Here is a 25,633-nt window from a genome sequence, read left to right on the forward strand (position 1 = left end):
CTTCAGAAGGAGAACCAGTTCTTCAGGAGGAGAACCAGTTCATCAGGAGGAGAACAAGTTCTTCAGGAGGAGAACCAGGTTCTTCAGGAGGAGAACCAGTTCATCAGGGGGAGAACCAGTTCTTCAGGAGGAGAACCAGGTTCTTCAGGAGGAGGTGAACCAGTTCTTCAGGAGGAGAACCAGTTATTCAGGAGGAGAACCAGGTTCTACAGGAGGAGGAGAACCAGTTAATCAGGAGGAGAACCGGTTCTTCAGGAGGAGAACGGGTTCTTCAGGAGGAGAACTGGTTCTTCAGGAGGAGAACCAGGTTCTTCAGGAGGAGAACCAGGTTCTTCAGGAGGAGGAGAACCAGTTCTTCAGGAGGAGAACCAGTTCTTCAGGTGGAGAACCAGTTCTTCAGGAGGAGAACCAGTTCTTCAGGAGGAGAACCAGGTTCTTCAGGAGGAGGAGAACCAGTTCTTCAGGAGGAGAACCGGTTCTTCAGGATGAGAACCAGGTTCTTTAGGAGGAGGAGAACCAGTTCATCAGGAGGAAAACCGGTTCATCAGGAGGAGAACCAGTTCTTCAGGAGGAGAACCAGTTCTTCAAGTGGAGAACCAGTTCTTCAGGAGGAGAACCAGTTCTTCAGGAGGAGAACCAGGTTCTTCAGGAGGAGGAGAACCAGTTCATCAGGAGGAGAACCGGTTCATCAGGAGGAGAACCAGTTCTTCAGGAGGAGAACCAGTTCATCAGGAGGAGAACCAGTTCTTCAGGAGGAGAACCAGTTCTTCAGGAGGAGAACCAGTTCTTCAGGAGGAGAACCAGTTCATCAGGAGGAGAACCAGTTCTTCAGGAGGAGAACCAGTTCTTCAGGAGGAGAACCAGTTCTTCAGGAGGAGAACCAGGTTCTTCAGGAGGAGAACCAGTTCATCAGGAGGAGAACAAGTTCTTCAGGAGGAGAACCAGGTTCTTCAGGAGGAGAACCAGTTCATCAGGAGGAGAACCAGTTCTTCAGGAGGAGAACCAGTTCTTCAGGAGGAGAACCAGGTTCTTCAGGAGGAGGTGAACCAGTTCTTCAGGAGGAGAACCAGTTCTTCAGGTGGAGAACCAGTTCTTCAGGAGGTGAACCGGTTCTTCAGGAGGAGAACCAGTTCTTCAGGAGGAGAACTGGTTCTTCAGGAGGAGAACCAGGTTCTTCAGGAGGAGAACCAGTTCTTCAGGAGGAGAACCAGGTTCTTCAGGAGGAGGAGAACCAGTTCTTCAGGAGGAGAACCAGTTCTTCAGGAGGAGAACCAGTTCTTCTTGGCAGATGAAGGACCATACGGGGTAGAGACCGCTTCACCAGGGACTCGAGGAGTGTTGCGGAAACTATTCTATAACAAATGACAGAGAAAATGAGGCAAAATATAACCAAGTTGTCTTGTTCAAAAGTGGTTCTTTATTTTAGCCGTGCACAGCCAAAAAAGCTCTCCCTGACATTTGCCGTTCTGTCCCTCCTGATCTGACCAGAGCAAACATTGAGTTCAGCTTATTAAGGCACAACAGGTGCCACATGTGCACAAAACCAGTCTAAACATATTGCAGAGAAACACACTCAATGTTCTACCTCATGTGAGACATCCTTGGATCCGCAGCTGTCAGTCTGTTTACCCAGGGACGTCTGCAGACAGAGTCATAATAAGTGTGACCCAGATGTTACACATGTTGACCTAAGTTCTGTGGCATCAGGCAAAGACATGACATTTTTACACCACAATTCCCCCCTTATGATTAGAATCAAACCCCTGGTTTATTATTAATCATTAGCAAAAAAATGTCAACAATGTATCAATCAATATAAGTAAATCAACAACCTGAAAATCAAAAGAATGTTAAACACATCATCAAAATTCAGCAGAAGCAAAACTGTCAAAGGAGAAACACTTAACACATGTTCAGAGTATAAACCTTTGTCCTGGGACTTTAAACCAGTGTCTCAATCCTCACATTACCACAAAATTAGCACATGTATTTAAAATGCAAACAATGATTAGTTCATCTCCGGTGATTAGGTTAAGTATATGATTAAGAATAGATAAAAAATAAAACCAAGTGGTTCCAATCTAATTTTTTTTTTTGTTATATCTGAAACTAATCTACAAGACTCCTCTGCAGATGGAGTCATCATCTGAGTCACTCACATGATCAGAATCACCAGGTGGAGTGATTGTGTCAGGTCCTGTACTTTGAATGGACACAAATTGGGCAGAAACTGTCTTACTAATCATCCTGTGTAAGCATGGGATCACATCCTGTGTAAGCATGGGATCACATCCTGTGTAAGCATGGGATCACATCCTGTGTAAGCATGGGATCACATCCTGTGTAAGCATGGGATCACACCCTGTGTAAGCATGGGATCACACCCTGTGTAAGCATGGGATCACATCCTGTGTAAGCATGGGATCACACCCTGTGTAAGCATGGGATCACACCCTGTGTAAGCATGGGATCACATCCTGTGTAAGCATGGGATCACACCCTGTGTAAGCATGGGATCACACCCTGTGTAAGCATGGGATCACATCCTGTGTAAGCATGGGATCACACCCTGTGTAAGCATGGGATCACACCCTGTGTAAGCATGGGATCACATCCTGTGTAAGCATGGGATCACACAGGAGAATAGGATTAAGATCACTACCATAATTATAGCAAAATTGATAAGTCTGTTATGCAGGAGGACAGAGACCAGGAGGACAGAGACCAGGAGGACAGAGACCAGGAGGACAGAGACCAGTCGAACACCGACGAAGAGTGAGTGTGGGACAGAGTCTCTGACTCCATGAGATCACGGAGCTTAGTCAAATTTGCGAGTCCCTGTTGGATTGCTCCTCCATCCTCATCGTTAGAGGGAATGTATGTACAACAAGCTTGGCGCAGTAAAATGCAGACTCCGCCCTTTGAGGCTGTTATCAGATCGAGGACGATGTGATTCTGAAGTGCCACTGCGCGAAGTGCAGCTCTTCTCTCTGTAATTCAATAGTAGCCAGTGTTGTGTTGATAAAGGAAGTAAATCTATAGCTAAGAGTCTCTACAGGCAACATCAGTTTAACTCACACCTAGATTTGGGAACAATGCCAATAATACTTTTTCCCCTGTTGTCCAAATGTTGTGGCTTTAAGTGAGTCATGATTCTGCAGAGTGCGAGTGTTACGGTCTAAACTTTGTTCTTTTGGACATATCAAATTAAGCAGAGCAATATGAAGTATCAACCATGTTAAAGCTGCAAACAACAACAACAACAACGGGACAAGAAACATGATTCTACAGATCAAAGACCTGTCGGTGCTCCTGCCGGTGCTCCTGTCGGTGCTCCTGTCGGTGCTCCTGCCGGTGCTCCTGTCGATCTTGTTGGAGCTCTTGGGCTCCAGGTGTGGCTCAGGAGCCATGAGGAAAGTGGGAAAGTGGAGAGTGTCTGTGTAGATGTGATTACCAAACGCTGCAGAGGAAAGTGGAGCTTTAAACTGCGCTGTGGTTTGGCAAAGTGCCACGTGCTCGGAGCACCCGATCAGACCGCTCTGGTTGTGCGGGTCGAGCCTTACGACCTGCTCTGCCCCCCGCTCTCTCGCACTTGAGATCGTTGCAACTCAAAGGTCCCACGACGTCCTCAGTGGTCGGCCCGTGTGTCTGACCCACAGGTGGACAGACAGTCTCCACAGGTGAGCTGAAGATGGCTCTGCAGTGTGATGCGTGAATCCAGGTGCCCCGTTCTGCAACTTTCACTGCAGTGTCGGCGATGAGAAGAACTTGGACCAGGATCCATTCCCCTGGTTTGAAGGACAGCTTCAGCTGCCTTTGGGAGAGCAGTTTTCACCTGCACAGAAATAGAGAACAACAGTGCATACAATTCTTTACAGGACGCCATGCCCCGGCGTGGTACTCTGTGATCAGAGCTTTGACCACTGCGTTGCTGGAGGCGTGTTTCCATGGAAACGCCTCCACATGCCGGGACTAAGCATCGACAAATCCTTTGGGCATAAATGTTAAAATCTTTGTGAACCAATTTATCATTCCCCCCTTCGATGCAGGTCACGGCCATGTGAAATCAGCACCATCTGCCTGAAAACATATTTAGATAAGCAGACCAACCAAACTTCAGCCCTTTTCCACGCCCCAGACTTCTTCCACACAGAGATTTCCTCTGTTGTGGCAAAGCTCTGCATGGCATTGAGAGAATGTGGGATGGATGCTACATGAGACACAAAACATACAGTAAAAATGGTCACAGTCCTATGGTTACTATGGTTACTATGGTTACAGATGTGTCTGGGCAGGGGACCTGAGCCCAGCACCTCTCAGTTAGTGCACACTGCAAACCCTACTCGGTTTCCGTCCTGTGTCTGCGTCCCAAGATGCAGAACCATCTAGAAAAAGAATCAAATCAGGGTTAGTGAGTGGCTCCTCCCTCAGTGTGTGGCTCCTCCCTCAGTGTGTGGCTCCTCCCTCAGTGTGTGGCTCCTCCCTCAGTGTGTGGCTCCTCCCTCAGTGTGTGGCTCCTCCCTCAGTGTGTGGCTCCTCCCTCAGTGAGCGGCTCCTCCCTCAGTGTGTGGCTCCTCCCTCAGTGAGCGGCTCCTCCCTCAGTGTGTGGCTCCTCCCTCAGTGTGTGGCTCCTCCCTCAGTGTGTGGCTCCTCCCTCAGTGTGTGGCTCCTCCCTCAGTGTGTGGCTCCTCCCTCAGTGTGTGGCTCCTCCCTCAGTGAGCGGCTCCTCCCTCAGTGTGTGGCTCCTCCCTCAGTGAGCGGCTCCTCCCTCAGTGTGTGGCTCCTCCCTCAGTGTGTGGCTCCTCCCTCAGTGTGTGGCTCCTCCCTCAGTGTGTGGCTCCTCCCTCAGTGTGTGGCTCCTCCCTCAGTGTGTGGCTCCTCCCTCAGTGTGTGGCTCCTCCCTCAGGTCCGGTCAGTGGAAACATAACAATGAGATAGAAAGATGAGAAATTTTCTGCAACTGGGTCCAGTTTAGCAGAGAAATAAGCGACAGGTGGTAGGGCCCCCCCCCGTGGACAGATGTCATGCAGCCGTTGTGTTCGTGGACAGTCTGTGTGAAAGGTCTAGTTGGGTCGGGTCAGAGTTGGAGGCTTCTGTAAGGCCATTTTCAACTCACAGAAAGCTGTGTCTGCTTCATCTGTCCAGGTCATTTTGTCATTAGTCCGAAGGCCTTTACCATGGATGAGTGCACTTAAAGAATTATTACAGAATCATCATTACAGAATCATCATTACAGAATAATTTGGGATGAATTGTCGACAATATGAACACATTCCCAGGAATGACATCAATTGTTTCTTAGTTATTGGTTTTGGAATATTTTGTATTGTTGCAACACGCTTTGTGGATATACTTTTGCCATGTTTAGATATCACATGACCCATGTTTAGATATCACATGACCCATGTTTAGATATCACATGACCCATGTTTAGATATCACATGACCCATGTTTAGATATCACATGACCCATGTTTAGATATCACATGACCCATGTTTAGATATCACATGACCATGTTTAGATATCACATGACCATGTTTAGATATCACATGACCATGTTTAGATATCACATGACCCATGTTTAGATATCACATGACCCATGTTTAGATATCACATGACCCATGTTTAGATATCACATGACCCATGTTTAGATATCACATGACCATGTTTAGATATCACATGACCCATGTTTAGATATCACATGACCCATGTTTAGATATCACATGACCATGTTTAGATATCACATGACCCATGTTTAGATATCACATGACCCATGTTTAGATATCACATGACCCATGTTTAGATATCACATGACCATGTTTAGATATCACATGACCATGTTTAGATATCACATGACCCATGTTTAGATATCACATGACCCATGTTTAGATATCACATGACCCATGTTTAGATATCACATGACCCAAGAAGGTGACTTCCTCTTTAACGAATTGTAATTTAGAAAGGCTCGCTTTGTGGCCTTCTGCATGTAAATGTTTGAAAAAAAAACCTCCTTCAGCAGCGTTGCTCTTCTCGATGTCTTTGGAAACACAAACGTCTGCAAAGCTCGAGACAAACGCTTTCTCCAAGACTTTGTGGAATGTTAAAACAACGCATCAGAATCAGGCATTTCAACCCAGTCCTCCACAGAAATCTTTAACAAAATCTTGAGTTTCCCCCCAGTTAGCCATAATAGGCTTTGATAATGCTAGATACATATTTGTATTAGACAAATTTAAATTTTCGAGATAGTCTGGGAGTGGCACAGAGACGCCAGAGAAATGATCATCCCAGTAAGAGAAGTCAGTCATCAGTACATCTTCCCCACATTCACACCACAGCATCATTCACTTCTATGTCTGTGACAAACATGAATGAGCTGCAGCTCTCCTACATCTCTAAAGTCAGTGTCATCAGCTTCACTTTGTTCTGAGCTAAAGAAATCAGTTCAATTGAGGAATTAGGGGTCAATTTCCAGTGAAAATCCGATTTGGGAGCTGTGAGCTCCATAAGGAAATTTGAATCATAATTTAATTCTTTGATAGTCGTCACCTTTAATCCATCTGAAGTGGAGATGAGACAAAGACCCAAATGACACATGAGATCTCGTCCAAGAAGATTGACAGGACACGAGTGAGAATATAGAAATTCATGTTTGAATTTTTGACCACTGCTATCAGAGCATGTTAAAGGAGAGGTATCAGAGCATGTTAAAGGAGAGGTATCAGAGCATGTTAAAGGAGAGGTATCAGAGCATGTTAAAGGAGAGGTATCAGAGCATGTTAAAGGAGAGGTATCAGAGCATGTTGAAGGAGAGGTATCAGAGCATGTTAAAGGAGAGGTATCAGAGCATGTTAAAGGAGAGGTATCAGAGCATGTTAAAGGAGAGGTATCAGAGCACGTTAAAGGAGAGGTATCAGAGCATGTTAAAGGAGAGGTATCAGAGCATGTTAAAGGAGAGGTATCAGAGCATGTTGAAGGAGAGGTATCAGAGCATGTTAAAGGAGAGGTATCAGAGCATGTTGAAGGAGAGGTATCAGAGCATGTTAAAGGAGAGGTATCAGAGCACGTTAAAGGAGAGGTATCAGAGCATGTTAAAGGAGAGGTATCAGAGCATGTTGAAGGAGAGGTATCAGAGCATGTTAAAGGAGAGGTATCAGAGCATGTTAAAGGAGAGGTATCAGAGCATGTTAAAGGAGAGGTGTAGTGTTCCTTTAATGTCTCACCAGACGCCGCTAATGAATATGTGTAGCGACCACTTAACTTTTTTTTTAGTGCAGATTTTTTTGACTACAGAACGTGTAGCTCCTGAGTCCACAAGAAAATTGATTTTTTCACCATTAACAATTAAAGAGAACTCTGGAAATTTAGAACTTGATTGAGATGTTGTGAGATAAATGTCATTAGGTTTAGCAGCTCGAGCCTCGAGATGGGAGATAGCGTGTGTGAGAAGTGTATCGTGCTCGTTACCCTCCTGCAGAGACAAGTGCTCTGGGTGTGTTGTCCCGGCTGCTGTTTCTGCCACGCGCTGAGACCCCCCTTTAGCCCCGTCCAGTCAGTCCAACCCATAATTCCCTCCAGGCCGCTGTTGGTTTAGGTGCTGTGGTGGCGCTGGATATGGCTGCTGCTGTCCTTGATAAGACTGTTGCTGTGGCCCTGACCAGGCCTGTTGCTGTGGCTGTCCTGGAAATGGCCCAAAGTAGGCCCCATGCTGTGGTCCAGGACTGTGTGGTCGCAGGTTCTGATGTGGGCAGTCTCGATAGAAATGTCCAGATTTACCACACACGTAGCACGCACCTCTCTGTCTATGTATTGTCTGACCATGCATGACGCGCATGGTCAGACAGTACGTGGAGTTTGGGCCGTTTGATGCCGCCCACGTATGAGCCCTTGATTGCTTTGACAATGTTCTTGTGCAGTCCTCCGATTATTGCCTGACAGAGCAATACCTCATGGACCGCCTGCTTGGTCTTTCAAGTCCTTCATGCCACTTTGTTGGTCAAACACCTGGGTGAGCCTGTGTATGTGTTCATCCGGGGACTCGTCTGGCATTTGTACGCATCTGTCAATTGCTGTTAAGTCATACACCAGCGGGAACTCACGGGCGATGGCAGTGGTCAGGGTTGTTATGGCAGCAGTGTATTCCACATTGTCCTCATATGTGGGTTTGTCGGCATGCAGGTGATTCTGCGGGATACTTGTCTTCATTTTCGCAAAGTCACTCAATGTCATAGCAAAACCCAGAATTTTACGACTTTCCAGTCCGGAGGGACGGTACTCGGCGCAAAACTCGGTGAAATCTTTGGCAAAGGTTTTTCCATCTGTGACTGGATTGGGCAGCGATTTCACCACAGCCATGACCTCCTCCTTTGACCAGGGCCGGTGCACATAAAATTGCCCATCGGGTCCGGCCACTTCAATCATCGGACACGTTAGAAGCGGTCCTGGCGGTGCGTTGCTTCGCAGGGCCCGTGTCGCTGGTTGAAGTACGGGTGGTGCCCTCTCTGGTGTGGGGTGGGTGACGACCTCCACCATGTCCTCCTCCTCGAGTGTGGGCATGGTGGTTCTGACTGGACAGGCGTCCAAATCCGGGTCCAGCCGCGCCGCAGAACGGCAGGTGAGATCTGGGTAAATAGAAGGAACTGACACAGTCATATGTTCAGGTGAGAGTGTCCGTGTGTGTTGTGGTGCGGGTGTCCGTGTGTATGCAGGGGCACATGTGTTCTTGTGCCTGCACCAGCCTGTGTGCTCTGTGCAGTGCTCTGTGCAGTGCTCTGTGCAGTGCTCTGTGCAGTGCTCTGTGCAGTGCTCTGTGCAGTGCTCTGTGCAGTGCTCTGTGCAGTGCTCTGTGCAGTGCTCTGTGCAGTGCTCTGTGCAGTGCTCTGTGCAGTGCTCTGTGCAGTGTGTGGATTGCTCTCTCTCTCACTCTCACTCTCTTTCACACTCACACCGGTCATCTGTTTGCATAATTTCTTCCTTTCCCGAGTTACGGCCTCAGTTTCCCACAGTTTGATCCATTTCTCGTGCTTCTCCATGTCTCTCACGTCCTCTGTGGACACCGTTTTATTTCCCTCTAATGTCTCTTTTTTTGTTTTTTCTAATTTTGCTTTCAGATTTGCAATTTGATTAGTGCTCAGTGAACCTCCAGTTGGAAATCCAAACTTATTCGCCCACGTTGGCAGGCATTCCAGACACTCCTTCCCATATTTATTTGACATTGCCAGCATGACAGGTGTCTCCGGGACATGACAGGTGTCTCCGGGATGGACACTTCACTTTTAGATTGATTGGTTCCCATATCAGAGCTCTCTGCAAACTGCACACGTCTGTGCAGAGCGTATGTTTCTTTTTCGACGACTCTCTCGTCGACGCCTCCACCTGATGTGTGGCGCTTTGTATCTTTACCGACCTCGTCTCGTCACACCCTCCCTAGATTTAGCTTTCACTAAACTAATTGTCTCAGACAAAACTCGACCAAAGCTTTAGTGTTAAAACCAGGCTATTGGTCAGTGGGTCCAGGTGCGCCAGGACTTCCTGGACTTTACAGAAGGCTTAATGCTGACTGACAACCTAACCAGCGTGTGTTCTGACCCTGTCCCCAGGCACCTGCCATGCGGCTGCGTTTGGACACCAGCACAATGGGCTATTGTGTCCAGCAAAATTAGTTAAACGTTCAAATGCAATTGTGTCTAAATAGTAGTTTTAGAATTGTAAATGTCTCTAAAGAAAGACCTTTCAATTTGAATAAATTTAAAGGTGCTATTTTTAGACTAAAATTTAAAGTGCAGGGTACTACCTCAAAAATAGTCCCAGACACGTCCTTTAGTGTTTAAAATGTCAATAAAAATGGGTACCGGACTAGTCAGAATAGTCTGTCTGTCGATTAACAGTTAACATACATAAAAAAACCCTAGTCTACACATTTTGAAACAAGACAACTCACCACAACTTTTCTCTTTGCTCGGATCCTAGCGCCGACGCTGTCTTCTCAGGCCAATGAGACGGTCCTCTCTCCCAAATGATGAGGAATGAGGCTGAAATCTTGTTATGGTTTCAGGTGGCCAAACACCGGTCACGGCCCGCGAAGACGAGTCATCGGACGAAGGATCCCACTTCTGACACCAAACTATTCTATAACAAATGACAGAGAAAATGAGGCAAAATATAACCAAGTTGTCTTGTTCAAAAGTGGTTCTTTATTTTAGCCGTGCACAGCCAAAAAAGCTCTCCCTGACATCTGCCGTTCTGTCCCTCCTGATCTGACCAGAGCAAACATTGAGTTCAGCTTGTTAAGGCACAACAGGTGCCACATGTGCACAAAACCAGTCTAAACATATTGCAGAGAAACACACTCAATGTTCTACCTCATGTGAGACATCCTTGGATCCGCAGCTGTCAGTCTGTTTACCCAGGGACGTCTGCAGACAGAGTCATAATAAGTGTGACCCAGATGTTACACATATGTTGACCTAAGTTCTGTGGCATCAGGCAAAGACATTACATTTTTACACCACAGGAGCTGGTATTAAATATTAAATATAGTTTGATATAATAAGTGGTCTTTATCAGAGAATAGAGCTCAAGCTGTCATACTTCCCCCAGAGTTGCTCCTAGGGCAGCGGAGCTGAAACTGTAGTTTTATATTTCTGTTCCTAACTGGTCTGACCATAAGTCATTTGAAAGAGGAACGTTTTAAGCCTGGACTTAAATGAAGAGACTGTGTCGGCCTCTTTAACATGGACAGGAGCTCTACCTCCTACTGTGCTTTTAGAGACTCTTGGCACCACCAGAAGGCCAGCATTTTGAGAGTGAAGAGCTCTGTTTGGATGAGATGGTTCTATAGCATCTTTGAGGTGGGAGGGTCCATGTCATTTATGGCTTTGTAGGTCAGGTCTCCCATCCAAGTACGAACCATGCCCAACATGCTTAGCTTCTGAGATATGACGAGGTCTTCCTTGTAGCTATGGCCTAATACCTGCTCTAACCCCTGAAGAGTATGTACCTTATTAGGAGAATCTGTTATGTGAACCTAAACTTGTGCAGCATGTGTCATTCCAGATGTGCCTGGCTCTCAGATACCTGCACAGGGACAAGCGCATTGTGCACCGGGACCTGTCTCCAAACAACATCATGTTAGGAGACCAAGACTGGGTCACCATCAGTGAGTCACACAAATCACAAAGTGTTCACCCCCTAAATGTCTTTCTAACATGGACTGCTCTGCGACCAGCTGACTTTGGACTGGCCAAACAGAAAGAGGAGAACAGCAAGCTCACATCAGTCGTGGGCACCATTCTGTACTCCTGGTGAGTTTCTACTTTAGACCGTTCAATCAGGCATTTCCAGTCATTCATTCTTCACTTTTGCCTCATTTTTCTACAGATCAGCACTTCCCTTGTATTGGCACTTCGGTCCAGTCAAGTGGGAACTTCCTTCACTTAAAGGAATAATAGAGGATTTTCTCCAATTTGAGAACTCAAGCCACAGTCAGGCTGCAGTTATTTTATTACTTGGTTTACAGATTTTTAAATGAAATATATTGAACAGACGGACAAAGATAGATATCATTTCAATTTACAAAAGATTTTTTCTTCCGGGTTTACCCAAAATACACCACGGGAGGAGGGGGGAGGAGAGGGGGGGGACGCGGTGTGCAGGTGAATGTAACAGTAGATTCAGCGTGTTTTGCATTGGTAGAACTCACGCTTCTAAGTCTTAGTCACAGCAAAACGCGCTGGAGAAAATGTGGTAAAAGGGTTTAAAATGTATATTTGCGATATAAAAGGAAAAGGGTCTTCACATGCTCCTCCTCCCGGGGCCCCGCATAGGAACGGAGCTGCTCCGTCACAGACTCCCGCAGGAACAATTGCTTCACGGGCTCTTTTGACTTAATACCGCTTTTTATATTTCATTTAATGCGATTTTGCGTTGTCGGCGGTACTTTATAAAATGTTTTATAATTTATTTCATTAGTGTTGATATTGTAGAAATCAATAATCTAAGTGCGGCGGAACCGTAAACCAAGTAATAAAATGACTTCGACCTTAGTCCCTTTTTTAAAAATGCACATGCGCACAATGTGCCGCACACTCATCACCACCGTCCTGTTGTTTCTAAGACGCCGCCCATCAAACCTTGTGTGGAAGCACGCAACAGCCTCGCTACTACTCGTGCGGTTGTTTATTAGCGTATCATCTCTAGTCTCCGCAGATATCTGTCTCTTCTGAGATCGAGATTCTCTGTGGTCATTTTTGTACTGTTCACTGAAGGAATATCAACCACGCATGTGCAGCCAGGGAAACGTGCTGCTATCCTGGGAACGATGCTGCTTTGGTGCCAAAAATCCTTTATTATTCCTTTAAGTGAAGAGAACGAGGGAAAAGTCTCGCCGCTAAAATATGCTATTGACCACTTTTCCCTCTTTTCCCACGTGATCGCCACTTTTGTATTGATCGCTCTTCCGGTCCAGCAAGAATTCCTTTGGTTTAAACAAGGGGAAATTATGGCTGCTAAAATATGTTATAAAGTAGATTGATTTGTTTAAAATGTCCAATGGTCATGTGACCAACAAGTCGACAATGCACAGATTCCCTGGGCAGTAGTAGAGTAGTGTTTTAGGACGCCCATCACACTGCCGCTGCAAAACTTGGCTTTAAAATCACAGTTTGGCCCACCTAATCCCAAAGAGGAAGAACAAGACATGAGTAAATAAGGAAGCCACAAATCTGTTAACACTACGGGATTACACGCTACTTCTGCTGCTGCTTCTGCTGCTTCTGCTGCTGCTGCTGCTACTGCATGGTGCTACTACTGCATGGTGCTACTACTGCATGGTGCTACTACTGCATGGTGCTACTACTGCATGGTGCTACTACTGCATGGTGCTACTACTGCATGGTGCTACTACTGCATGGTGCTACTGCTACTACTGCATGGTGCTACTACTGCATGGTGCTACTGCTACTACTGCATGGTGCTACTACTGCATGGTGCTACTGCTACTACTGCATGGTGCTACTACTGCATGGTGCTACTGCTACTACTGCATAAGATAAGATAAGATATTCCTTTATTGTCCCACATGGGGAAATTTCATTGGTGCAACGCAGGAAGATACTGCATGGTGCTACTACTGCATGGTGCTACTACTGCATGGTGCTACTACTGCATGGTGCTACTACTGCATGGTGCTGCTACTGCATGGTGCTGCTGCTGCTCCTGCATGGTGCTGCTACTACTGCATGGTGCTACTACTGCATAGTGCTACTACTGCATGGTGCTACTACTGCATAGTGCTACTACTGCATGGTGCTACTACTGCATAGTGCTGCTTGGAGCTCTTGATGCCTATGCACTGTGTGTTATGTGCATAATGGGAGGCAGCAGGGCACAGCATGGGACAATGGGGAAAGAAGGGACTGCCCGCTCCTGCCCCCTCTTGCCCGCTCCTGCCCCCTCTTGCCCGCTCCTGCCCCCTCTTGCCCACTCCTGCCCCCTCTTGCCCGCTCCTGCCCCCTTCCCGCTCCTGCCTGAGGGCCTCATGTTTGAGGCTACATCAGTCCCACAACATTTGGGTCAGGACCATGAGACATTCCACAGTCGTTGTTTCTGCAGTGTATCGCCTGCACAGTGTGCAGCCTTATACCTACATGATATGCACTATGGGAGTGATGGTCAAACTTCCTAGTAGGGAGGCCAATCAGCTTGTAGAGTTAGCCGTTGCCACCCCTGTGGCGCCAACACTGCTGTGGACTTACTGTTATATTTATATTGTGTGAACGTTAAATTAATGAATTGACTGAAGACCTTTCTAAAGACGTTAGTCCTGCCAGTGTTCCATGTGTATTGTTGTGTGGCAGTCCTGAGGTGGTGAAGAGCGAGCCGTACGGAGAGAAGGCAGATGTCTGGGCTCTGGGCTGTGTGCTCTATCAGATGGTCACTCTGCAGCCTCCCTTCTACAGCACCAACATGCTCTCTCTTGCCAATAAGGTCAGAATATTCACTAACGGATGTCCAACTACGCCAAATGTTTACCACAGCAGCTACTGTCCCACCCAGCCCACTAATCTAGGCTCTGGACATGTCTTACGCATTCTTTGACTACAGCCCTGGACATATCCACATTTACACTACACAACACACTGGCTAATGTCTATAATTTTATCATTCATAAACAATTTCATTCATGTATCCATTTATTTTGTCATTTAAGTGTGTGTTTTGTGCAGATTGTTGAGGCCAAGTATGAACCTGTGGAGAGTGGACAATACTCAGACAGAGTCATCCACATGATCAGATGGTAATAACTTTCAATATTTAACACATGAAACATGTTTTGATATATTTTTTGGGACAGTTGAATTGAATAGAATTACTGGTTATAGAGGTATGTTTGATTAAATAATGAATTCCCTAACCCCGAACCTTCGGACTAGTGAACCTTCGTACTAGTGAACCTTCGTACTAGTGAACCTTCGGACTTGTGAACCTTCGGACTAGTGAACCTTCGGACTAGTGAACCTTCGGACTTGTGAACCTTCGGACTTGTGAACCTTCGGACTTGTGAACCTTCGGACTAGTGAACCTTCGGACTTGTGAACCTTCGGACTAGTGAACCTTCGGACTAGTGAACCTTCGGACTTGTGAACCTTCGGACTTGTGAACCTTCAGACTTGTGAACCTTCGGAATAGTGAACCTTCGGACTTGTGAACCTTCGGACTTGTGAACCTTCGGACTTGTGAACCTTCGGAATAGTGAACCTTCGGACTTGTGAACCTTCGGACTTGTGAACCTTCGGACTTGTGAACCTTCGGACTAGTGAACCTTTGGACGTGTAAACCTTTGGACGTGTGAACCTTCGGACTAGTGAACCTTCGTACGTGTGAACCTTCGGACTAGTGAACCTTCGGACTAGTGAACCTTTGGACGTGTGAACCTTCGGACTAGTGAACCTTTGGACTTGTGAACCTTCAGACGTGTGAACCTTCGGACTAGTGAACCTTCAGACTAGTGAACCTTCAGACTAGTGAACCTTCGGATGTGTGAACCTTCGGACTAGTGAACCTTCGGACATGTGAACCTTTGGACTTGTGAACCTTCGGACGTGTGAACCTTCGGACTAGTGAATCTTGGGACTAGTGAACCTTCGGACTAGTGAACCTTCGGACTAGTGAACCTTCGGACTTGTGAACCTTCGGACTAGTGAACCTTCGGACTTGTGAACCTTCGGACTTGTGAACCTTCGGACTTGTGAACCTTCGGACTTGTTAACCTTCGGACTTGTTAACTTTCGGACTAGTGAACCTTCGGACTAGTGAACCTTCTGACTTGTGAACCTTCGGACTAGTGAACCTTCGGACTTGTGAACCTTCGGACTAGTGAACCTTCGGACTTGTGAACCTTCGGACTAGTGAACCTTCGGACTAGTGAACCTTCGGACTTGTGAACCTTCGGACTAGTGAACCTTCGGACTAGTGAACCTTCGGACTAGTGAACCTTCGGACTTGTGAACCTTCGGACTAGTGAACCTTCGGACTAGTGAACCTTCGGACTTGTGAACCTTCGGAATAGTGAACCTTCGGACTTGTGAACCTTCGTACTAGTGAACCTTCGGACTAGTGAACCTTCGGACTAGTGAACCTTCGGACTAGTGAACCTTCGGACTTGTGAACCTTCAGACTTGTGAACCTTCGGACTAGTGAACCTTCGGACTTGTGAACCTTCGGACTTGTGAACCTTCGGAATAGTGAACCTTCGGACTTGTGAACCTTCGGACTTGTGAACCTTCGGAATAGTGAACCTTCGGACTTGTGAACCTTCGGACTTGTGAACCTTCGGACTAGTGAACCTTCGGACTAGTGAACCTTCGGACTTGTGAACCTTCGGACTTGTGAACCTTCGGACTAGTGAACCTTCGGACTAGTGAACCTTCGGACTTGTGAACCTTCGGACTTGTGAACCTTCGGAATAGTGAACCTTCGGACTTGTGAACCTTCGTACTAGTGAACCTTCGGACTTGTGAACCTTCAGACTAGTGAACCTTCGGACTAGTGAACCTTCGGACTAGTGAACCTTCGGACTTGTGAACCTTCGGACTTGTGAACCTTCGGACTAGTGAACCTTCGGACTTGTGAACCTTCGGACTAGTGAACCTTCGGACTTGTGAACCTTCGGACTAGTGAACCTTCGGACTTGTGAACCTTCGGACTAGTGAACCTTCGGACTTGTGGGCAGCCACAGATACTTCCTGGTGCTTCTTGTGCAGGTTGTTGAGCCCGTCTCCAGAGCAGCGTCCGGACATCGTACAGGTCAGCTCCAGCATCTCTGAGCTTGTGATGAGAGCCATGGACCGCCTCCACACTTCCCACAATGCACTGGAGCACAAGGCTCAGAGGGACAGGAATAGGGCACACCGCTACTTCTTGGAAAGGAACCAGGCCATGGTCCACTCAGCTCCTACAGAGGTGAGAAACTTAAAAAGAGAACATAGTTCTTGTACGTAGTGGAAAGTGACATGTACTGTGTTGGTTGCAGGATAAATCCTCACTGCAGATGGATTCCTCTACTCCACGTGAGCATAATCCTACTCAGAGGGAATTTGTAGTTATTTTGTGTGAAGATGAAAGTTCTGTGAGGGTTTTTGTGTGCTTCAGGTGATGGCTCAGATGAAGAAGAGGAACTGTTAGCCATCAAACCCAACGGTTCCTCTGGGGAATTCTGTGGTCAGTATTTTGCCAATGAAGTAAATAAATCTATATCAGATGATTTGAGGGGGGATTTTCCTCTGCCGCACCGCACGCACAGCGCAGCTCTCATTGGTTTATCTGCCACATGTCCCGCCTCCCCCGTGTCTCCGGTCATGTGTGTGTGCAGCAGCAGCGGGCGTTTGTTGTCAGTGGGATTACGGAGAGTGATATTCAAATTGTATCAAAACTAAAAGTTATCTGCCCTAAATAAGTAATATTTGGCTATAAGTTCTTCACTAGAGTCAAACACTGCAGCAAGAATTAAGAGACCACTGACTGACCACCTGGTTGTGGTCATTCATTGCATTTTGTTGGGTTTCAGATGACATCACAACATTCTACTGGCCAAAAATTCAAATTTACCTTTTAGATATTTCACCGCAATGTAATCAATAGGGGTTCCCTATTGCCCCCCATGTGGGAGTATGACATCATACCATTCTAGAATCTGAAAACCACCATTAGCACGAAATCAACGACAAATAATGAATCCAGAAAGACATTCTACACCCAACAAGCTTTCAGCCAGTCTTTATGTCAGCCAGTCTTTTCTTCACAGAGCTACGAGCACAAACACCTGACCATCCACATTTCTGCTGAATCATTTTAGAAGCAACATAAAACAGTTGTCAGTTTCAGGCTTTAGTTTTCCTGTCCACTAGTGACGGCCTCTGTCCAATACCATGTTCACCTTGATTCACTTGCTGCAATATAATTTGAACTAACCCCAAATCACAAGACATCACGGTTCACACAACATCGTATTTTTGGCGCTCGATCCAATTTTTTATAATTTCTTGTCTCCGATACTGCGATCCGATACTTATCTCACTCAGACAGGAATATTCACACACAGTTTAGTCTGATGCCTTTATAAACAGCAGTGGCAATGCTGAATTCGGCTCATTTGGAGTAAATTATTGCCTCTAAAAAATGGGCCAATGACTTGTTCTCATGTTTGTACTGAGCATCACTCTCAGTCACATGTCCAGTAGGTTTTAGCTCTCTGTTACAAAGGCAATATTATTTATGTTTGAGGCCTGTGAGGGTGGAAACACAGTTAATGACAAGGTTATTCTGAAAACCCAGTGCGGGTTTCATGGCAACCGCCAAGCCAATCAGGAGCAAGATTGTAGAAGGTACACGCCCCTTACTGCCCTTGCCCCTGGTTTCTGCCGCTTACAAACAAGCCGTGCTAGCTGCTGATCAAACCTGTTGCTAACGTAACCTGAACAGGATGTCAGAGAAACCAGGAACTTGGTCCTAACTTTATTTACAAAGACGATAGTGAAGTAAAAACACCAGGATCATTTAGAGCTTTTTAAGATGGACATTTTAAGGCCAGAGTGTGAGTGACAGCGGTAGTTACAGAGAGAGAGGCGAAGCGGCTAGCGGGCTAACACTGTCCACTCCCTCACGTAGTCTATGCTGCCAACATAGCTGGCATTGACCCCAAGACTATCCTGGGAAAACCCAACACTTATTTTTATATTTGGCAGCCTTAAATGTTTTTGTATGTGAGTATACTGCCTTTTTTACATAAAAAAAAAAAAAAGAGCCGGACATCTTCTGCTTGAGTCCATAATTCATCACCAGACTTGTTCTGAGCGTTTCACTGGCCAAATTTACTGTGAACACATGGCTATTAGCATAGCTGTCACGTTGCTTAATGGCTTCCTTTATCCTTTATCATTGTTATCATTATCATTGTTCCAATGCCTAATTATTGCTCTGGAAATCGAGCTATAGTATGTTTTCAAGACATATACATTATTTAAAAAAATAAGACCAAAAGCTAAGGTACAAAATGTATATTTAAAAGCCAATTATACCCCAATAACACATGATATTTAGTTTGTATTTGTTTACATGTACAGGATGGGAACTAAGGGTGTCTACATTTTTTTTCAATATCTCCTTTAGTATCAATATATTGATATTTGGTAGCAATCTACCATCACAAGTATTTAGTCAGTATCTGAATTGTATTTACTACTTTTATTGTATCAATGACTGGTTTCAACATACCAACCATACCAACATATATTCTTTTTACATTTCATGAAAAATCCACAGAATAACTCAAAATATATCCATGAACAGATGTTTTTTTCTTGAACGAAAGAAAGCAAATATCTGTCCGAAATTCCTTGAAAGTAGTTGAAGTGTAGACATGAATTCTAGAGCTTACTTTTTCTGTCCTGTAGCTCCTTTGTTCCTGCAGTGTCTAAAGTGTGAGTTGAGTTTTGTGTGTTTTGTGTGTGTTTTGTGTGCAGGCTCGACCGCTCTGTGCGTCTCCCAGAGCAGACTCAGGCAGATCGACGACCCTGTCAACAGACTCCTGCGCCAACTCCACAAACTCATATTCATAACACAGGTACAAGCAGCACAAAGACTGAATGAACGACTGGCATTGATTGAATGGCATCATCTCAGATGTTGGGCGGAGCCTATAAACAATCTACAAGAGATTTACTCTTTTTGAAAAAAATATCAAAGCTTCAATCCAATCCACTTTATTTCTATAGCACGATTTATACAACCAGAGGGTTCCAAAGTGCTTCACAGCAGGTAAAAGACAGGCAAAAATAGGATAAAAGTAATAAAATAAGATATAAAAACAAAATCAAATAGAAAATTAAATCAAACAAACACACTGAAATCAATGGAATAAAAATAAACAAAATAAAATAAATAAAACGGTGCTTATTTTTTTTATTTATTTGTTTTGGATTGGGTCAAAAAAATGCCATATTAATCTCATGTCTTAAAGTCATTTGAAATGACAATAATCACATATTTTGTATTGAATAATTTTACCATTATCTGAGGCTATTGTGAGAAATGACTTCACTCCTGTTTATTTGTGCTGAGAGAGAAGACCAGGTCAAGACCTGACACTGACACAGTTATCTGACCTGTCTCCAGCTCACTGTTAAAATATCATGATTCTAGGCACAGTGACATGGTGCTTAATCTTCCTGCCTCACAGTAAGAAGGTCCTGAGTGTGATTTCTGGATGAAGTTGACCCTTTCCCTAATCCTGAACATATACATACGCTTTACAGTGCATTATTCACTCCGCACTCGGAGGGAGCCACAGCTGCCCTGGGGCAGGCTGATGGAAGCCCCTCCCACCACCAACACTCACCTGTCTCACACTGGGCAGTGGGGGGAAGTGTGTTGCCTAAGGACACAATGACAGGTGGCACAAGAGCCACTGCTGCCACACTCCTCTAGAACTCTTCTGATGGAGTGTTTTCACCTGTCTCCTTGGACCTGTCATCAGGCGCTGAACGCAAGAGCCAGGTCCATGTTGAAAGAGAGAAGACGAGGTCCAAACGTATTTGAATGAATTAACGATTAAACAGTTCAAGTCTTCTGAAAAAAGCAGCAAAATTGTCCACGTATGGAATTACGTGACTGAGGTTCAGGAGCTGGACCACACCTCAACCTCCTACTCCTCCAGCAACCACGCCTCCACTCTTTAACCACTCCCCTCAGGCAGGAGGTCACTCCCCTCAGGCAGGAGGTCACTCCCCTCAGGCAGGAGGTCACTCCCCTCAGGCAGGAGGCCGCTCCCCTCAGGCAGGAGGTCACTCCCCTCAGGCAGGAGGCCGCTCCCCTCAGGCAGGAGGCCGCTCCCCTCAGGCAGGAGGTCGCTCCCCTCAGGCAGGAGGCCGCTCCCCTCTGGCAGGAGGCCGCTCCCCTCAGGCAGGAGGTCGCTCCCCTCAGGCAGGAGGCCGCTCCCCTCTGGCAGGAGGCCGCTCCCCTCAGGCAGGAGGTCGCTCCCCTCAGGCAGGAGGTTGCTCCCCTCTGGCAGGAGGCCGCTCCCCTCAGGCAGGAGGTCGCTCCCCTCAGGCAGGAGGTCGCTCCCCTCAGGCAGGAGGCCACTCCCCTCAGGCAGGAGGCCGCTCCCCTCAGGCAGGAGGTCGCTCCCCTCAGGCAGGAGGCCGCTCCCCTCAGGCAGGAGGTCACTCCCCTCAGGCAGGAGGCCGCTCCCCTCAGGCAGGAGGTCGCTCCCCTCAGGCAGGAGGCCACTCCCCTCAGGCAGGAGGCCACTCCCCTCAGGCAGGAGGCCGCTCCCCTCAGGCAGGAGGTCACTCCCCTCAGGCAGGAGCCACTCCCCTCAGGCAGGAGGCCGCTCCCCTCAGGCAGGAGGCCGCTCCCCTCAGGCAGGAGGCCGCTCCCCTCAGGCAGGAGGTCGCTCCCCTCAGGCAGGAGGCCACTCCCCTCAGGCAGGAGGCCACTCCCCTCAGGCAGGAGGCCACGGTCCATCCGGACCAGAACCTCCCGTCATAAGAACAGTTTTTTTCCGTCTGTCGTTGGACTCATGAACACTTCCATCGCACTGTTCACTTCTATTGCACAACATAACTTTATATTTAATATTTCATTTTAGAATGTACATATCATGCCATTTTTGTATAAAGTGTTCAAAGTTTTGTTGTCTGCTGCACCGAATCACCAGGACAAGTTCCTATGTTTGTGAATTTTTGTTCATCGACAAATGGCAATAAACCCTTTTCTGATTCTGATTCTGATTCTGGCCAATCTCAGCATCTCTTGTTGTCTCAGCTCTCTCGACCCCGCCCTCCCACCTCATGTCTCTATCATCTTCACCTTAACACATCACCATCTACGGAGGGGGGGTTCTGAATCGGCTGGGCTTATTACCCGAGACAGAGCCCCCATCCTGAGTCTCTACCCAGCCAACTCCCATCCATCATCATCATCGTCAACGTCACTATTATCAATAAATATTCCTTTATATTGCATTTTCTGACGTAGTCCTTGCTAGTAAAATGGAATTTGCTTGGCACCACAGTCTGATTTAAGCCACACATGTACCTGTCTGAGGTGACAGTACTTCACGTCTCAAGAACAGAACCTGAAATCACACTGTTATTTTATGTTTTGTATATTGAGAATCAGCATGGAGTTATATGAACTAAACCCTGTGCACATGCTCCTGCACACTGTTCTCTGAAACGAATGTGGTGGTTTGTGATCCTTTCTTCTGCAGCTTCCTCCTTCTCCTCATCATGACTCCAAGCGCCACCTGGTGGAGAGGTTTAAGAAGTCTCTGTTCAACGCACACAGTGATCCATACAAGCTCAAAGGGGAACTCTTCAAGGTACACCTTCACCACCACTGTCAAGTACACTGTGATTTGAGTGGAACATGTTGAAGTGTGAAACTGTTGCAGCTCCTCCAGACGTCCTCAGAAGTGATGGAGTTGGGTTTGGTCCCGGACTGGACTCTGGTGCAGCAGCCGGACACAGACTCAACAGGTACAGAGCTCTGATGCCATGTTTGGGGGAAGCTTTTTGGTATTACAGCCAAGAATAATTTCATGTGAGTGTGAGGGGCGTGGCTAAAGCTAGAGTGCACAGGAACAGTTTTGCCTCATATATTTCACTTCTGTGCAAAGCCCCTACGCCGCGTTTGAACCTCTCTTTATGAAATGCACTGGCTTTGGAGAATGTTAGATGCATTATGAGGTAAATGTGTCATTTGTACAATTCTGTTCTACAGAATATCACGATAAATATTGTAACATGAAATGAATATTTTGATAATACTGTATGATGACACATTTGTTCATGGGTCATTTTTCCAAACCAGTGCCTTTTTTAAAATTCAAATTTGAACATATCTACACTTTAAAGGGCCTCAGACACAAAATAATATTCATTCTATTTTGAAAATTGGATCTGGTATATGTTTTATACTAAACTGTCGTCAAACTTACCAAGTAAATACATTTTTTTAACATTAGAATTCTGTTTTACCTGCGTTTCAAGTGGAATTAAAGCCGCAAGCGGCATCCAACGGCCCTCGCGGGCCGCCGGCCTTCCGACTCTGCGCTTTCGACTTGATAAAGATGGCGCCCTTATTGTGTTGAATTAAAAAAGAACTTGACAGACGGCGACACATTGGACATGGCCAATCCAGTGCAAATGAACACAAGTGTCAGTCAAATTTGCTGCTCCGCCGAACAGAGACCGTAGCACTTGGAATATAAATATGGATAACTTTTGATGCCGCGCTTGTGTAGATGATATTTCCCAAAGTAAAGCTTGATCGGGCTATTGCCCACGGAGGAGTTTGTTAAAGTGTGAAGCGTAAATGTGAACATTTCAAAGATTTGGCGTTTTTCCCATTTGTGACAGGATATTTGCAGCTCCACGGCAAAGAGACCGTACCACTTAAAATCAAAATATGACTAACTTTTGATGCCCCGTTTGTGAAGATGATTTTCCCCAAATATGGGCTTGATCGGGCAATCGCCCTAGGAGGAGTTTGTTAAAGTGTGAAGCATAAATTTGAACAGTTCAAAGATTTGGCGTTTTCCCAGTATATTTGCAGCTCCACGGCACAGAGACCGTACCACTTAAAATCAAAATATGACTAACTTTTGATGCCCCGCTTGTGTAGATGATTTTCCCCAAATATGAGCTTGATTGGGATATTGCCTTAGGAGGAGTTTGTTAAAGTGTGAAGCGTAAAAATGTGGTCATTTTAGAGCTTTTGCGGTTTCCCCATAGGAATAACATGGGATGTTTCTGTCATCGCTACGGCTACGCTGTACAAAATATGAATTTGGCTCTCATACTTTTATTTTGGGGATGGCAAATAAGAATTGTGTGCAAAATGTTATGTCATTTGGAAAAACACTATTGTTTATAGGCCACTCTGGAGGCCAAATAGTCCAAATTCTGGGTAAAGTTTGCGGCTCCGTCGCACAGAAACCGTAAATGTTATCCTTAAACTTTTAATAACTTTAGATGCCCCACTTGTCTAGACGTACACCGATTTTGAGGTCGGTGGGCAAAACGCACTAGGAGGAGTTCGTTAAAGTGTGAAACAGAAAAATGTGGATATTCGAGAGATTTGGCGATTTTCCCATAGGGATAACATGGGAGGTTTCAGTCATCGCTACGACTACGCCGTAAAAATTAAGGCATTTGTCTGATTGGCTTTTTTGATCGGGACGCCAAAATAGAATTTTGGGTAAAGTTTAGAACATTTTGGTAAAACAAATTTTTGACCTTCAATGTTAATTTAATGGTCATTCTGTATTTCTGTATGTGGTCATTTCAATTTTGTCAGCCTAAACTGGTCCAAACTTGAAAGTTGAACAACTGATTCAAATTTGGTCCTAATCGGACTGGTTTTGATCAAATGGGAGCAATTTTTAGATATGCAATATTCCAAAATAAGTTGTCCAACTTTGCGGCTGCGCCGCACACAGACCGTAAAAGGAATACCAAAAATTTGGATAACTTTAGATGCCCCACTTGTCCAGAGGACGTACGCCGATTTTGAAGTCGGAGGGCAAAAAGCCCTAGGAGGAGTTCGTCAAAGTTTGATGTGAACAAAATAGCTGACTCAGCGTGTTTTCATGTTCAAAGGAAGATGGCGGCCATAGGGTAAGTCTGGGGGCGTGGCCACAACAATATTTTTTGTTTGTCCTCACGAGAGGAATGCGTGTCCCGAATTTCGTAGCTCTACAACAAAGTTGACCTCGGGATGCAGAGGAGGAGAAGGGGAGGCGGTAGTAGATGTGAAGAGAGGGTAGAGAGGATGAGGGGGATGCAGAGGAGGAGAAGGGGAGGTGGCAGTAGATATGAGGAGAGGGTAGAGAGGATGAGGGGGATGCAGAGGAGGAGAAGGGGAGGTGGTGGTAGATGTGAGGAGAGGGTAGAGAGGATGAGGGGATGCAGAGGAGGAGAAGGGGAGGTGGTGGTAGATGTGAGGAGAGGGTAGAGAGGATGAGGGGGATGCAGAGGAGGAGAAGAGGAGGTGGTGGTAGATATGAGGAGAGGGTAGAGAGGATGAGAGGGATGCAGAGGAGGAGAAGGGGAGGTGGTGGTAGATATGAGGAGAGGGTAGAGAGGATGAGGGGGGTGCAGAGGAGGAGAAGGGGAGGTGGTGGTAGATATGAGGAGAGGGTAGAGAGGATGAGGGGGATGCAGAGGAGGAGAAGGGGAGGTGGTGGTAGATATGAGGAGAGGGTAGAGAGGATGAGAGGGGTGCAGAGGAGGAGAAGGGGAGGTGGTGGTAGATATGAGGAGAGGGTAGAGAGGATGAGGGGGGTGCAGAGGAGGAGAAGGGGAGGTGGTGGTAGATATGAGGAGAGGGTAGAGAGGATGAGGGGGATGCAGAGGAGGAGAAGGGGAGGTGGTGGTAGATGTGAGGAGAGGGTAGAGAGGATGAGGGGGATGCAGAGGAGGAGAAGGGGAGGTGGTGGTAGATATGAGGAGAGGGTAGAGAGGATGAGGGGGATGCAGAGGAGGAGAAGGGGAGGTGGTGGTAGATATGAGGAGAGGGTAGAGAGGATGAGAGGGATGCAGAGGAGGTTAACCTCAGGATATGATGAATGTGTTGATGAGGGTCATGTCCATGTGAAGCTCCTCATGTCCTTGTCCTGTGCTTCTTGCAGCAGATGGAGTCACATATGAACAGCTGCAGGTCAGTTACAGTGAAACACACTTAAGAGGCTGAAAAAAGCAACGAATGAAACATGGCTCTTGTTTCAGGGCTTCATTGAAGAGCTGCTGGTTGAAAACGGCTACTACGACTGTCCCAGGTGACTTCAGAGTACAACTGCAGGACAATGTACTTTCAACTGAAATATGCTCTCATTATAGGTGCATACAGAACAGACAACATGCATGTGATACATACACAAATATACAACATATATGTTCAGAATGTATTGAATAATTAAGCAGTTTTCTGTTTGATGATCATTTACAAGGAGACGGAAGGCGAAAAACATGAATGAACAAATGAAGAGTGTATAATAAAGTGCTGTGAACCAGTGACATTGACATGCACGTTACTTGGATGTCCAGCAGGGGGCAGCATTGGAAAAGTT

General features: G+C 46.3%; 1 protein-coding gene across 1 annotated transcript in view; it reads left to right on the forward strand.

Annotated features, from left to right (window-relative positions):
• The window catches only part of nek10 (NIMA-related kinase 10), a 56,234-nt gene extending 30,871 nt beyond the window's left edge, over nt 1-25,363 (forward strand). The window contains exons 19-30 of the mRNA XM_072460746.1: nt 11,059-11,161; nt 11,231-11,306; nt 13,860-13,989; nt 14,229-14,299; nt 16,266-16,464; nt 16,535-16,571; nt 16,654-16,722; nt 19,014-19,123; nt 21,773-21,883; nt 21,956-22,040; nt 25,196-25,224; nt 25,293-25,363. Of these exons, the coding sequence (XP_072316847.1) occupies nt 11,059-11,161; nt 11,231-11,306; nt 13,860-13,989; nt 14,229-14,299; nt 16,266-16,464; nt 16,535-16,571; nt 16,654-16,722; nt 19,014-19,123; nt 21,773-21,883; nt 21,956-22,040; nt 25,196-25,224; nt 25,293-25,346 (1,074 nt within the window). The 3' untranslated portion in view covers nt 25,347-25,363. The remainder of the gene's footprint in view (nt 1-11,058; nt 11,162-11,230; nt 11,307-13,859; nt 13,990-14,228; nt 14,300-16,265; nt 16,465-16,534; nt 16,572-16,653; nt 16,723-19,013; nt 19,124-21,772; nt 21,884-21,955; nt 22,041-25,195; nt 25,225-25,292) is intronic.
• The last annotated feature ends 270 nt before the right edge of the window (nt 25,364-25,633 follow it).

The sequence above is a fragment of the Eucyclogobius newberryi genome, unplaced genomic scaffold, assembly GCF_026437365.1.
Source record: "Eucyclogobius newberryi isolate DKJ021-1_F unplaced genomic scaffold, fEucNew1.0.hap1 SCAF_3, whole genome shotgun sequence".
NCBI classification, from domain to species: Eukaryota; Metazoa; Chordata; class Actinopteri; order Gobiiformes; family Gobiidae; genus Eucyclogobius; species Eucyclogobius newberryi.